This window comes from Phoxinus phoxinus (assembly GCF_949152265.1).
Source record: "Phoxinus phoxinus genome assembly, chromosome: 10".
In the NCBI taxonomy this organism is placed as follows: Eukaryota; Metazoa; Chordata; class Actinopteri; order Cypriniformes; family Leuciscidae; genus Phoxinus; species Phoxinus phoxinus.
The window spans coordinates 9,137,611-9,154,300 of record NC_136885.1 but is presented as its reverse complement, the minus strand read 5'-3'; the positions used below and the strand labels follow the sequence as shown (position 1 = coordinate 9,154,300).

General features: G+C 37.6%; 1 protein-coding gene across 2 annotated transcripts in view; it reads left to right on the top strand.

The window, feature by feature from the left end:
* The window catches only part of cdkal1 (CDK5 regulatory subunit associated protein 1-like 1), a 410,090-nt gene that overhangs the window by 133,669 nt on the left and 259,731 nt on the right, over nucleotides 1–16,690 (top strand). For both annotated transcript variants that reach the window (XM_079627099.1, XM_079627100.1), the window contains one exon: nucleotides 6,824–6,944. In XM_079627099.1, coding sequence (XP_079483225.1) covers nucleotides 6,824–6,944 — 121 coding nt within the window. The remainder of the gene's footprint in view (nucleotides 1–6,823; nucleotides 6,945–16,690) is intronic.

Sequence of the window (16,690 nt, the reverse complement as noted above, 5' to 3'; positions counted from 1 at the left end):
TCACATAGGGAATGTGTGTTAACATTTCAAACATGCTAGTTTTACATGATTTAAACTGCAGCGGCAGCAGTGAACAGACAGTGCCTATTTGTGTCGCGCCTCTTGCCGGTGTAGAGACTGTTCATGATGCTCGGGATCTCTGATTATCATAATTCCCTGAGTGTATCCTGATGGAAATATAAAGAGGCCTTAAACTCCAACAATCTTTTGAAAACAGAGTGTTTTTACCACACACAGTTCAGCGCTACTACTGCGCTCCAGTGCTCCTTTCATTGATGCAAGAATCAGTCAGTTCCCACTTCCCGCCCCGAGTGTAAAGCCTAACGTGATTGGTTGAAGCGATAACGTGCTACGATTGGCCAGCTCGATGTGGCCGTTATCTGATTGGCTTGAGTAGGCGGTGGGTGGAGTCCACCTATTTGTGGATTTCTCTGCACGTCTGCGCTAGAAGTGTTTCAAAATCCACAAATGCGTGAGGGGATTCACAAATGCACAGGAACCGATTGACAAATGTGTGCAGCGATTTACAAATGCACAGGAACCGATTCACAAATAAATGCCAGGCAGAGTTGTGTTTGTAAAATAAGAAAACATTTGTAAATGTTTTATTTATTTGCAAATCTCATTTTATTTATTTGTGAATTTTATAATTTTTTGTGAAACTCTTTACATTTATTTGTGGATCTTAATCTATTCATTTGTGCATTCGATACATTTTTGTGAATCTCTTTACATTTATTTGTGAATATTAATCTATTTATTTGGAATATTGCAACAATAATAACCCCATATCTGAGACATTTGTAGAGGTTTAATTGCACATGATGGAAGTCCAGCCAGAAGTAATCCAGCCTAGAGATCTTCCTGATGTTGTGCAGTGCAAACCTGCATGATCGAGCTGTCTTTGCCATGTCGTCTTTGAAGTGAGAGTGCAATATAGCAGCAGTATATTTTAGAGGAGGAACAGATCCACATCACCAGCCTCAGTGCTCATTAGTGTTGCTCAGGATTGTTCATTCACTGCATGGCTACTTTTGAAGGGAAGGTGTGTGGAAGTTGTCATGTTACGCTACATTTATCATACTTTGAATGTGTAGCTGGTCACACTTAAAGTGTTGCTCAAATCCTAGTGCACTGCCTATACTACACATCTGTCCTTCACACTGAACACAATCCCAGAATGCACTGATATCAGCTCAGTGTAATGAATCAGTTCTGCTGTCACAGCAGCAGAAAACGGGACCTTCGATTGTCATTTCCATCCTGATGTGCTCTTTCAATGTGAAAAAGAGACACACTGTGCTCTTGAAATCTGCTCATCATTTTGCCGCAAACTTGGTGAAATATTTATCCAAGATTACAGATTAATGTTCAATTTTAGCATTTAATGAAATATATTTATGGCCAATAGTTATCTAATTTAAAATGGCACATTCAAATGTAGAGTAAATGTGATAATGCATTATGCTTCTTAGTGTAAACGTTAACATCAAACCTGATTTAAATAAATTGAGTATCAAGTATACTTCAAGCGATGAAATTTGTCAGTTGTAAAAGCTAAAAAAAACAATCAAAACTATTACTGTGGATTAATATAGTTCACATTAAATACACATTATGTACCACTATTTATCATTGCAGCCATAACTGAAGTCAGTCTTTTTTCTGGTATTTGTGCTAGTCTGGTTGTTTCCTACTATGTGCAGCTACTTCAAATCATTCGTGTCATATTTCCCCAGATGACAGAAATGAGAAAAAACATTTTTTTTATATATATATTATATTATATTATATTATAACCTGGGATAAACACAACTCAGTCCGGGGACCAGTTCTCCTCTGGCCAAACAAACGTACATTGTGTGATTGTGATTCCAGGCTGCATCACAAATCAGATTGTAGATTAATTTTATTTGATATCATTCAGAAAATGTAATCCAGATCCTTCTGCTTGATGATAGGGATACTGGAGGACAATGCCAGAAAGATGCTGCATGATAAGGTCATGGCTTTCTGTTTTGGAGCAGAGCAAACATTTCTCGATTTTCTTAACAGAGCATGAAAAAAAAGTGCTTCTAAAGTTATTCATAATTTGTAAGAATGTCTCAGTCTCAAGAACTTTTTTTGTTACTCATGTCACTCTTAATATACCTGGACGTTCTGTTCAGCTCCTGTGTGATGTCGTTGAGAGTATAGCATAATATCATACTTTTTACTCCTCTACATTTCATAAAAACATGTCATTCCTCAATATTTAGAACTGAAGAAATCCACTTGGGCAAACGATAATGTTACAACTCACTGATTCAAATGATCCATCCGAGCAAGTTTGAACAGTCAGAGTTATATAGGCTACTGTACAGTATTTGTTGCCCTTTAGTGGGGGAAAGAAGCAACATGCACATATTGGAAAGGGCTTACAGTAAATGAAACGGGCTTGGCTCTAGATAAAAACATTAGAGGATATAGTGCCAAATGATTTTAACTATGAATGGCCCTGAGTGGTTGAGGTGTGCACCGCTCCATTGTTTTGACGCGCTGCTCACTTTAAACTATCGAAATGGTAAAATGGTGCCACAATTGTCATTTTGTACAACCGGACTGCGGCCTGCTATTTGAGGATGCCTGCTATAATGATATGTTTTGTTATTTTCACTTTTATTTGCACACTTGAATGATCAGTAATGATCAGTAGTAGTTGTCAGTGTATAGAAAACAAATCCTTACCTGCAGATCAATACATATTAAGTGTCTGCATAATCTTTCGTAATTGACTAGCTGGCTACTTGACAATTAATAATTCATAATGATGTCAGACTGAGCTGTAACACTTTCAAGCTCTTTGTGTCTAGTACCCTATGCAGGAGGATGGTGTAGTGTAGCCTACATAAAATTGCGGAATAAATAAATAAACATTCACCGGTCAGTACTTTTTTTCACTTTTAATACTTAAGTACATTACAAATCAAGTGCTTTTGTACTTTTAGGGTGTGTTCACACTTGTAGTTCTCTTGGTTATTTTAGTCCAGAACAAAAAAGGATGATGATACATTTAGTCCTGGTTCGCTAAGCATTCACACTGTCATTTTAACACCAAACATAAAGTTAAAAAAAAGGCTTTTATGATTTATATTTTGCCATGGAGCTTGTTGAACATCCAATACAATGCTGTGTGCTGGGCTATATGTGCTCACATATGATGGCATGTAATGGAGCTGATAATTTAAGGATTTAAAACAGCAGCAGGAATCCCTCCGTCACACACACAAACGATGATCTGCTGTGAGGAGATGCGGTTCAGATGCCTGTACCCGACTGTGATGGGCAACATTGCGACTCTGACGAGAAAAAAACAGGAATGGTTGAGCATTCTGCCCTTTTTAGGGTTGCATCTTGTGACATCATGTCCTGTTTTTGGTTCGCTTGCAAGTCTTTGGTCCGCATTGCGTTTATATTTCAGTCAAACCGCACCAGTTTTTGAAAGCTTCTTCGGTGCGAACCAGGGTCCAGATGGCAGCAATCACATTTATTCAAATGAACCACACTAACTGAGCAATCGCACGAGTTCCTTTTAATCTAACCAAACCTACCAAGTGTGAACACACTCTTACTCAAGAGTAAAATTATAAAGGAGTACTTGATACTTTTACTGGAATACCTATTTTAATAACCTATTTTAATAGTTTATCTGTGCTATTACTAGGGCTGTAACGATTTACGATATTAAACCGAAATCGCAACACTCAGATCCTCGAACCTGTGTCGCGGTGTGAGAAGGCGCGCGCGTGAACTGCTCACCTCATAAACGAATCGAAACTTATATAGAAAGCTTGAAATACTTTTACTTGATTTAACGTTAATTCAAAACATAAAGAAATGGCTGCTTAGGCTAATTCGTAGGAAGTGTGCATTTCTCTATGCGCGTTCACTTTTTGGCAAGCGTCATTCCTGCGCTTGAGATGCGGGTCATGCGGAATAGGCAATATATTATTTGTGGTTTACAGCACAGACAGTAAGCCTCGGTTACCTCAGAAGAATTTTTAACATGCTCGAATCATCTCCACAATGGAGTATAGTTCTGTTTGTTTTTCAAAAGTATTTTGTTACAAGAAAACAGAGTTATAGCTTTAGCTATTTATTTATTTATTTATTTATTTGGCTTTTAAAATCCTCCCTCCTCGCAAGAATCGCGGTTTGTATCGAATCGTGGGTCAGAAATCGGGATACGAACCGAATCGTGGGTTTGCTGTATCGTTACAGCCCTAGCTATTACTCAGGTACTCGATTTGTGAACTTCGTCCACCACTGGTTATATCCTTATCTATATGTTTGCAAGTCTTAGTATGCGCATAACAGGATGCATAACAGTGAAATGATTCCGACTAAAATACATTTTGCTCAAATATTTCTTGTTAGAAATTAAATGGTTTAAATTTTAAACACAAATTATCATATTTATGAGAGCAGTAACAGTAAAGGGACTATTGTTAGATTAGCCTATATAATTGTAATTTAATTACGTTCAGATGTGTTCCTCATGTTGCGTACATGTTAACATATTGTGCTTTTGTTTTTGATTTATCATTTTTAATTTAGCCATTTTAAACTCTACTGTAAAAATGTAAGCAATCAGTAGGGGTGGGAATTTTCAGAGGCCCCATTATATGGAACTATCACAAAACGTAAGCCACATTACGATATTGTTGCGGATTTAAACAAAATCGCACTATTGTAATAACATATTTCTATATACTACCTTTTTTTAAATGCTAATGTCCCGAAGGAACTTTGTCCACACATTTTTATCTAATAAGATAATGTTCTCAGTCTTTTAATTCTTCATATCCATCTTCTTTGTCCATTCCTTGTTAAATATTTTACTTCCTCGTTTTTTAAATTAGTTGTCAAATAAAAAGGTTTGCACATTTCAGTTTATTTTTTTTATATAGGCAGTTTTACAAACAACAACCTTACTAACACCCTAATGAACAAGTCGAAGCAGCACATTTTACTGCTGCTGCTGTCTTTGTCAATCTGTTGTATTATGAACGAGTGCGCGGTGTAGATATGGCATTATATAGACAGCTTTTCTTTATTCTAATCGCGAGCGAAAGCTGCATCGTAGCTGGCTTGCATTAGGGCTGTCAAATTCAAATTTAAATATAGCTGCAAGCAGCAATCATCGGGGCCAAGCACAAGAAGAGGATAAGACATGCCAACATGGCTGGGAGTGTCAGACCAACTGCAGCAAGGAGCAATTGAAGACATTTAAAGATTAATTTAGGAGAAACGGCTTAAAAATCACATACATTAACTGAAAATATGATATCATGGATTATCACTTTCGACCAATAGGTGGCGTAGTTACAAAATTGATGTGATGTGGTTTGTGAAGTGACAATGACACATACAATGTTTGGTGTCAATATGTCAAGGCATTGCAGATATAAAGCCTGAATAGTCATTTTGGCATCATGCCTCAACTTAGCTGCTGCGACATACGGAAATGGTTTTGTCTATCAACACAAAATCCATAACTTTTACTTGGCACGGTCTGGAGATGACACGATCCGATTTTGGTGAAAATCGGACGTTCGGTTTAGGAGGAGTTCGAAAAAGTAGGTTTTAAAAGAAAATAAAGATGGCGGACAGGAAGTTTGGCTGACTATGGCAAAATGAATATCTATTTTCAGCGTAAACCAAGGAATCTATTAATATTAGTGTCATTACAATAGGCAAATGTAGTCAAAAGTTATTAGCAATGTTGTAAATAGAATTACAACTTTTGACCAAAAGGTGGCACTGTCTCGGAATCTTTTGAGTACCTTCAGGGCCTTGAACTAGACAAAAACATGGACAGAGCGTTCCATATTCAGAAATAAGCAGTTACACAGCGATCTAAGCGATCTTTACACCGTGTCCTAACTACACGCGATGCCGCAACACGCGATAAAAGGTACACACTTGCTGTCGCTGGAATTTTATCGCGTCGCGTGTAGTTAGGACACGGTGTTACACCGCTCACTGCCTGCGTGAGAGTAACAAATATTTCAATGAGCATTACAAGCGCAGAACTTATGGTAAAATAATGTAAAATACTCATTCGTTAGATGAAAATGAACTCCCTGAAAATATAATATACCCTGATACTTGGTTTCAGTGTTTCGATATAACATCACCACGCAATATATCGCAACAGTATGCTTTATTAAATGTATAATTAATAATTATCAAAATTAATATAAAATGCTAGTTGTATCCCTAATCATGAGCCAAGAATGCTTGAGAATTGTTGTGAATAAAGCGATTGCCCATGTTGTGGAGTGGACTGTGATTCGGGACCATGTCCAGCTGGTGTGAGTGTGTGCCGCAGTTCAGAGCTCTCGATGTCTCCTCATTGTTACTGCTGCCGCCAGAGGGATCTGGGAGTTCATTTCCATGATGTTATGCTTTTTGAAGGTGTGTGTGAACATGTGGATGGTTAAGCTCAGGGTTTCTCATTGTTCTTTTGCTCTAAACTAAAAGGAATCAGGATAATTCATGGCCACGTCTCATTATCTTCTCCGTCCGCTCCTTTCTTTCTCACTCGTCCTTATGCTCTCGACTCAGTCAGCATGCAGCAGACGCTCTCTCTCATGGCTACAACAGCTATAGGCATTCTGGGGAAATGACAGCTCGTGTCTCTTGTGGCCTAAAGTTAATGTGTGATTATGTTGGAATGGAATACAATCCTTTATTCTCTTTGGCATCAATCTGTATTCATGGCTTGCGGCATGATGATTCTGTGCCATTCCTTGTGTGTGACGCTGTGTTTGTGTTAAAGGTCACTCTGTGCGTCTGCTGGGTCAGAAGAAGGAGAAAGGGAAACGACTGGGTGGAGCGCGGCTGGATTTGCCCAAGATCAGAAAGAACCCGCTGATTGAAATAATTTCCATCAATACAGGGTAAGCTGTGTGCCGTACAAACATTCATGAACAATTCAGTCATCAGAGGATTCTGTTTCCAGCTGAATGATCACATTGACGTAGCGTGTGTTTGTAACTAATTAACCATATTTTGGGGATAAATTTGTACCCATAAGTGAGCTAAACCTTTCAAAATCCCCCCAAAACTCCCTTGTTTGTAAAAACAGTATACAAATTAATTCCTGTTGATGTTTGGTGTAATGACAGTATGAAGCCATCAACACTTACTGCTGGATTATAGATGCATTGTTTAAGCTGTTCATGTTTCTTTCATTAAGAATGAGGCTCCTCAGGCACTGATGGTTCTTTGCTAATGGTGACTTTGGTCGCTGATCTACAGCCTTGACTGATCTGGCTGAATCGAGAAGTGTTTTTACTCTTTCATCAGTACTGGAGCACGGTCCCACATCATATTTTGATGCTCTTTTTTGACACTGTTATGGATATATGGATAGGCTACTGTATAGGTTTGTTATTTACCTGTAGTGCAGAGTCGTTCATTGTTGACAAACAATAGAAATGCAAGTTTCTTTTCTACATTAAAATGGACTGTAGGTGAATATCTGGGCCATTCTACAGAATTTGTTCAAAGTCAGAGTTGGAAACGTCTTGAATTTTTTTTTCACAAGTTTTGTATGTATGCAACTTGTATAATTTCCAAGGTACACATTTCTAGTAATTGTGCAGTTAATTATAATATTGTATTTTCAGAAAGTTTTGGAATATTTTTCTTCTCCCCAAATTTGTCACTATCGAAACACAATAATACATACATTGATAAGAAACCTTAATACCTATTAGTATTTTGTTTACATCTACCTTGTAAATATATTCTTTGCTATTTAAAAAAAAAAAAAAGTTCACCGGTAAATCAATAGCAATTTTAACAATATTTCAAGTGTAATTTATAAGATTTGTTGTATTTTGAACCCAATCTTCCTTTGTAAAAGGCATTACGTTAATCATACTGATTTCAAAGTTAAGGATTCATTAGTTTGAATATACATTGAACCAAACAATAACATAGTTAATAATTCAGTATACTTTATTTTAGACAAAACATCCATGTTTCGGTCGTGATGGCACATTTTCTGTAGTGACAGTAATGTTTTGGTAGCGACCAAATCACGTTACATAATTTTAACTTGAACACATAAAACATACTAAGATACTATTGATTTGCATAACTGTACTAAAATGTAGTTTATTTCCCCCCAAATGATTGTGTTCCCTTTTATCACTACCAAAACAATGATGACATGTTTCGGCATGACTGTTTCGGTGTTCAAGTCAAGTCGTCATCATTTATATAGCGCTTTTAACAATGTAGATTGTTTCGAAGCTGCTTTACAGAGGGATAATTTATTAAATTAGGGGCCGTTAAGACGACACCGTTCTCTCTGCACAAACTTTAAACGCGAACCTGTGAGAAACGCTGATGGCGCTCACGTGCGCATCAATAATTAATTCTATAGTTATGTGCATTGGAATATATGTGCGCATGTTTGTAATTCTCTACAAACCAAGCCTTAAACTACTTGTCCTGCCTATAAATTTTATAAATTATTTTATTTTATTTTATCACTACGGGGTCAATACGCAAATTTTCCACAACGCTTTATCTGTAGAGTGGTAAAGGGATCCTCCATAGACAGAGGGTAGTTGGCACTTCAGCACTGCGTTGTCATCGGGTCCAGGCGAAGGTCCTTCCTCAGATCTGGATACGGCCTGGATCCGGCAGGCTGCGGGAAAACCTCGGGATAAACAAAGACAATAAAATTAGCGTAGATGCCATTCTTCTTATGATGTAACGAGTACATCAGGATTTAAGGGAAGTGTTCCCAATTTCCCAATGCAGCCTAACATTGAGTTATAGAAGTCTATAATGCATTGTGAATGCTAGGTCAAAGAGATGTGTCTTTAATCTAGAGTGTGTCTGCTTCCCGGACAATGGTAGGAAGACTGTTTCAAAGTTTTGGTGCTAAATAAGAAAAGGATCTATCGCCAGCAGTCGATTTTGATATTCTAGGTATTATTAACTGGCCGGAATTTTGAGATCGCAATAGACGTGAAGGACTATAATGCGTTAAGAGCTCGCTCAAGTACTGCGGAACTAAACCATTTAGTGCTTTGTAAGTAATCAGCCATATTAAAAAAAATATACAATGTTTAATATGCAGCCAATGCAGTGTTGACAGAACGGGGCTAATATGGTCATACTTCCTGGTTCTGGTAAGAACTCGAGCTGCTGCGTTTTGAACTAGCTGTAGTTTGTTTATTAAGCGTGCAGGGCAACCACCCAGTAGAACATTACAATAATCTAGCCTTGAGGTCATAAACACATGAAGTAATTGTTCCGAATTTGTCAATGAGAGCATATGGCGGAATTTAGATATATTTTTAAGATGGAAAAAATTGTTTTTTTAACATCACCACTTTCGTGACTTTCAAATGAAAGATTGGTATCAAAGAGCAAACCCAGGTTCCTAACCGACGACGAAGACTTAACAGAGCAGCCATCAAGTGTTAGACAGTATTCTAGGTTATTACGTGTGAAGGTTTTTTGTCCAATAATTAGAATCTCTGTTTTTTCTGAATTTAGTAGTAGGAAATTACTAGTCATCCAATTTTTTTATATCAGCTATGCATTCCGTTAATTTTGTGAATTGGTAAGTTTCGTTAGGTTTTGAAGAAATATACAGCTGAGTATCGTCGGCATATCAGTGAAAGCTAATTCCATGTTTCCTAATGATATCTCCTAATGGTAGCATGTACAGAGTGAACAGCAGCGGTCCTAGTACTGAGCCTTGTGGTACGCCATACTGAACTTGTGATTGATAAGACATCTCTTCATTTACTGCTACAAACTGATAACAGTCAGATAAGTATGATTTAAACCATGCTAGTGCAATTCCACTAATGCCAACATAATGTTCGAGTCTATTTAACCCTCTGGAGTCTAAGGTGTTTTTGGGGTCCTTGAGATGTTTTGACATGACCTGATATTTGTATTTTTTTCAGTTGCTTATAAACATATTAATGGCAAAGGTGTAATTACACTCTATTTAGCACGAACGTGTCTATCATAATATGTGAGCAACATGCATGTACATGTTTGCATTTTTGAGAGAATATTATTTATGCATGGTTATTCAAAAAACTAAAACTTAAGTTGTCTGATATAAGACCACAAACGACAAACTTCACATATTCCCACAATACTTTTGACTAATGGGTGCTGTCGGCTAAAGTGTTTACTTTAAAATGATCTGAAAATCATCCGGGCTAATCGTTCACATTAAACAATAGATTGATTTAAATTTTGTAAGACACTTTTTGTTTGGAAAGGCAATATGCAGGTGGGCGTGAATGATCCAACAAGGTCATGAATAATGTCCTCATTCCCACCTGGAGAAGACAAAGAGCTGCTAATGCTGCATACTAATGAGCAATTCATAGGTGTCACTGAGCCACAAGATGCAAAGACAACACACACACACATATACACACACATATATATATATATATATATATATATATATATATATATATATATATACATACATACATACATACATACATACATACATACATACACACATACACACATACACACATACACACATACACACATACACACATACACACATACACACATATATATATATATATATATATAACTACAGAATTGGTTCAGAGTTGGAAACATCTTGAAAAAAGTGTATTTTTCCACAAACTGTGTATGCTTGCAAATTGTATAATATCCAAGGTAAACATTTCTAGTAATTGTGCAGTTAATTCTCATTCGTATTTTCAGAAAGTTTTGGATGTAGGCTATCCTCTCCCCAAATTTGTCACTAATAAAACACAAAAATAATTTAAAGACAAGGCTTATATTGATATTTTAAGATTTTGTTTGCACCTTGTAAATTAGGTTTTGATGTGGCAGTAAAAACTTTATAATATATCCAAAACGAAATGTTGTCTTTCATATTTAGTCTGTAACATATTGTCTTTTATAGGCTAATATATAGTAGGGCATAAATGTTAATTTGCAGTTTAATATGTTGCTTATCCAAAGACATTTTATTTCAACGTATTCAGTCGATTTTTACTCATCTCAGTAGGCAATATAGATAGTTTCATTCACACACAGACACGCGCGATCTGTAGCAGCTAAACAACAACATGCGTCTGTGCCGTTCATTCATTCAAACACAGAAACGCGATTCAAATTTAAACAGTCTTTTGCGGTTTACAGACACCATTTCATATCGCGATTAGAACAAAGCACTTACTGATGATCTGCAGCTGGACCCGTTGTTCGGCTACTCCAGCACGTTTGAGGTAAAATTTCCAGGATTATCACGATATTATTATTCCTCACAGCGAGTGTGTTATCCAGCTGTTGTGGGCGTTGACTGGTTTGCATGTGTTGCTTCAGATCTGCGTTTGAATAGCGCGCACTCTCGATGGGCGTGTCACATTAGCAGAGTAATGAGCTGCCAGAACGATAATGAGACCGGCTGATCTCTCGCTCTTTATATATAGATTACATAAACAGAGAATATTTCTTTTAGTTTTGAATTAGATAATTTAAAACTACACACTTAAATGATTACAGAGATATATAGCTCATGTCTGAGTGAATAGTATTCGCTGAGTTTTGTTTGAGTTTAGAGAAGTGCTTCAGAAAAAAAGTTCACGAAGACGGAGAGGCAGAAAGCACTCCCTGTTTACTTTCTTTATTTTACAAAAGCACAATGTTCGATTTCGATTGTAAGTGGACACATAAAAAAGTAGACATTTAACAGCTTATTTTTTCATATTTCTTAAGGCTGTATGACCAAAACTGACGGAGTATTTTAGGTCTATTTTGCTGCTATGTAAAAAAAAAACGAGCAAAACGCGCCCACGCGTTTGCCGACCTCAGGGGGTTAAAAGGATGTTGTGGTCAATGGTGTCAAATGCAGCACTAAGATCAAGTAACACTAATAAAGAGATACAACCACGATCGGATGATAAGAGCAAATAATTTGTGACCTTAACGAGAGCTGTCTCGGTACTATGGTACGGTCTAAATCCAGACTGAAAATCCTCGCAGATATCATTTCTTTCAAGAAAGGAACACAGTTGTGAGGACACTGCTTTTTCTAGTATCTTTGACCGAAAAGGTAGATTCGAAATCGGCCTGTAATTGACTCATTTTGTAGGATCAAGTTGCGTTTTTTTAACAAGCAGTTTAAGATCAGCGTCTTACGTCAGCAGCGTCACTGTGGAGTCCTGAACGCAGATTCACAACAGACCCGGGAGAGAATACAATGCTGAATAAAGTCTTATTTTGTGTTATTTTTGGACCAAAAAGTATTTTCGATGCTTCAAAAACTTCTAACTAACCCACTGATGTCACATGGACTACTGTGATGATGTTTTTATTACCTTTCTGGACATGGACAGTATACCGTATATACATTTTCAATGGAGGGACAGAAAGCTCTCGGACTAAATCTAAAATATCTTAAACTGTGTTCCGAAGATGAAGGAGGAGGTCTTATGGGCTTAGAACGACATGAGGGTGAGTCATTAATGACATTATTTTCATTTTTGGGTGAACTAACCCTTTAAAGGTTTTTGGTACATATCTTAGAGACAAAGATGAATTATTGATATTAAGAAGAGGATCTATGACATCTGTAAGCATCTTTTTCAGCAGCTTAGTCCGTATAAGGTCTAACATACAAGTTGTCGATTTAGATGATTTGACGGTTTGCAAAATTCTTCCTCTCCTATAGCAATGAATGAATCAAATGTTCCCTCAGAGAGACTACAATGCACGTCCTGAGGCGATACTGTATTAGACGGTTGCATAGTTATAATTTTGTCCCTGATATTATCGATCTTATAAGTGAAGTTCACAAAGTCATTGCTGCTGAACAAGACCACAGGGAGATGCCAAAGGATTGCATATAGCTACTATACATTAGTGTTGTCACGATACTAGAATTTCTAACTTCGATACGATACCTTGAAAAATATCGATATTCGATACCAGTTTCGATACCACTGAGAAAAAAACTGCCACAATATTAAGGGGATATTTTTATTTAAAGCTAAATATAACAAGTCTAGAACATGACAATGAGGTATATTTTACATGAACAAAAATGTCCTGAGTTCTACAGTATCGGTTAATATTTTTTAATTGGACCAGGGCTAACATGACCCGTTGTATTTGTATAACCTACTGTTATCAAAGATTAAAATATAGCCTACTGTAACAAAAAAGCACTTAACAGTATCAAATTGGAGGATAGAGTGTCAGTAATGTATAATAATAAGATTAAACATTCAATTTTCAGTTAAAGGCATTTCATTATTGAATTCAGAGATGCCATTGTCTAGCTGTTTAGTTTAATTAATATCTGTGTAATCAAATTGATGATAATCGCTAATGAAGGCAAATTGCAGAATTAAATAATAATTTTCTGAATAAAGTTAAATAGGCACAAGTTAATCTACATTTGACCACAGTTCAAATATTTACTTGTCTAAGATTCCTCAGTCAGATTACCGGTATGTTAACTTTAAGAATTACGGTGAAAAAACGAAACACAGACTCATATCAACAACAATACTAGGCCATCTTGGTTAATGTTTCAGAAAAGTTCAAATGAGAAGAGTTTCCTTTAGGATTTTTTTAGCAGTGGGGAAAGGTCTGTCCAAACAACACACACCCCTGATGCTGAGCGTAGCCTATGCTTGCTAAATGGTACCCCTGGAGCCTGTTCCTTAAGTCTGTTTTCACCTATAAAATAATTTTAAAAAATGAGTGATGTGAGGGATTATTGATTGTCAAACAATCTTTTGGGTGCCCGCTCGCAGTGTGAAGCGCGTCTGCGCTATTCTCTGACATGCCCGTTCGCGGTGTGTAGCGCGTGTCCACGCTATTCTCCGTCTTTGACATGCCCGCTCGCGGTGTTTTTACGCATGTCCGCGCTATTCTCCGACATGCCCGCTCGCGGTGTTCTTTATCAATCAACCAAAGCCGGTCGCGGGGGCGCCGCCCTCGCCATCTTTCCATTCATTTCACTTTTGCTATGTAACCAGAGCGAATGAGACGAGTGCGTCACGTGTGGTGTTTGTCAACGCGCCTTTGGAGAGAAGTGAAAGTGACCGCTCGGCTAGTATCGATACTTCAGGAAATTAGTATTGGTACCGTTCAAATATTTCAGTATCGATATTTATCGAAATATTGATATTTTTGACAACACTACTATACATTCCATTCAGATACATTCAGAATTGTTAAACGCCAAAATGCAAATGAAAAATAAAAACATCCTGAATGTGTGGAGACTGGGCTGGGCGATTAGGGATGGGAATCGAGAACCGATTCTTCTTCAGAACCGGTGCCCAGTGAATCAATTCCTTGGAACCGTTAGCATGCCTGCGTATCGATTCCGCGTATCGGTTCCGCTCGTTGCAAATGTGTCATGACGTCACACACGCGCTGCATTGTTTTGATTCAGAACGCGGCAAACATGGCAGAGGCAGAAGTTCGACACTGAAGTATAATGAGGCCTTTAACGGGACGCCACGTTGCTTTCCGACCAGCCATCTCGTGCTGTCTCACACACATTCACTCGCACACATACATACGCACGCACTCATTCTCATGCGTGCGCGCACACACACACTTGCGCACACACACTCTCTCGCGCTCACTCACTCACGCACACATGCTCACTCACACACACGCGCGTGCACATACACACTCACTCACTAGCGCTCACACACTATCTCGCGCTCACGCACACACTCGCTCACTCACTAGCGCACACACACTCTCTCGCGCTCACACACGCACTCTCTCGCGCTCACTTACTCACACACAAACGCACACATGCTCACACACACACACACACACACACACACACGCACACTCACTTTGAGAAGTAGCTCACCTATACTTTTAGATTTGTTCTGAGGTTGCTACACATCATTTGTGTATAGGCTATGTGCTCTGTGCTGTGTCTTCTGATCAGATATTAAAGCGAGTTAATACAAACAAACAAATTTGTACTTATTCCCTCACCCGATGAGAATCGATAAGTAATCGGATCGATAAGCAATATCGATAATGGAATCGGAATAGTTAAATCCTTATCAATTCCCATCTCTATGGGTGATAAAACCATAACGATAATTATCGCGATATAATTTTTCTCGATAAAACAATATCAAGAGTTTGATAAATGTTCGATAAGGTTTATGCGCCAAAAGCGGAACGAAACTTATTGGAACCGCGCGCCAGACGGACCGTTTATCCGCTCGGCTCAAAGTCCAAACGGCAGCGCGAGCTCACTAGCGGATACGTTTACTCTGATCGGTCTCGGTCACAGGATCCAGCTATTATCTGTGGTTATCATGATCTAAATGCATGATGCTGGATGACCAATTGTTAATTTTAATAAAACTCAAACAGTCATATTACATTTTACCAAATAAAAATTAGCACATGCAGAAACTAAGAAATTATTTTTCTATTAAGATATTTATTTAGTTAAGAAAAAAAATTACAAATGTTTGAATGTTCTACCTCAGATTTGTGAATGTTCCCCTGTTTGGCAAGTGTTTGTCATGATATGTTCTGACAATAAAGAGTAGTTTAAAACCACAACGCTCTGGTTTCTACAACTTTTACTTACGAGAAAATCTGCCTTTAAACTTGAAAGAAATAAAGATTTGACATTTATCGTGATAATTATCGATATCGACTGATATATTAAAAAAATATCGTGATCATTTTTTTTGCCCATATCGCCCAGCCCTAGTGGAGACTCTGTGATCTGAAGCGGGTTGATGTCATCAGTGAACTGTTCCTCTGTCCGAATCATGTCTGTTTGGTGCATTGATGCCCATGTGTACATACTAGACACCACTGATCCTCACAAACTTCTCCAAAACACTCTTTCTCAGTGAGCATCTGTTATAAACACTCACAGTACAACTATTTTCATGCAAAAATACGATTTTATTGCGATCAGTGAGCCAAGAGCGCACATACAGTTTGTTTAGGCATGAATAATAATGGACTCGTGCATGCCTAATGTACGACTCTTTATGTTACTGTAATCATCTTTACCTTCATTACAATCATTATCCATCAAAACTTTATTAGCTACACTGTTTTTTTTTTCTATCCAACTGAGAAATGTAGTTTGCGTATCCTATGTTAATGAAGCAGTTGGGTGTCTTGAGCTTCTGTTCAGTCTGTTTCACACAGCGCGATGAGAAACTGCTTGGGCTCCTCCGAAACAATAACAGAATACGTACAAGAGGGGCAGTGGTTTGTTAATTTTTAATTTAAAGTATTTATAATACAATTTATTAATTAGATTAATACATTTAAATAAATTTTTCGTTATCTCACAACCCCCCGTTTGAGAACCACTGCTATAGATTTACGTTTAAGGTCATTGGAATTGGTCTAGATTTAGTTACTTGTAATTATGCATAAGTTACTGTTATTTCTATACCAAGTACAAGTAATGTTTTACTGGGGCACAGTGGTATTTTACTGGGGCTCGTTCATCAGTGGTCTATCAATGCCCTTGGTTGAATCCCAACATGATGTTCTGCTGATGGTGAAGCATGGAAGAGTGTGCCATTAGCGTCACCAAACAGAACTGCAAAAAATATGCCACTCTCCCGGTCTTCCATTG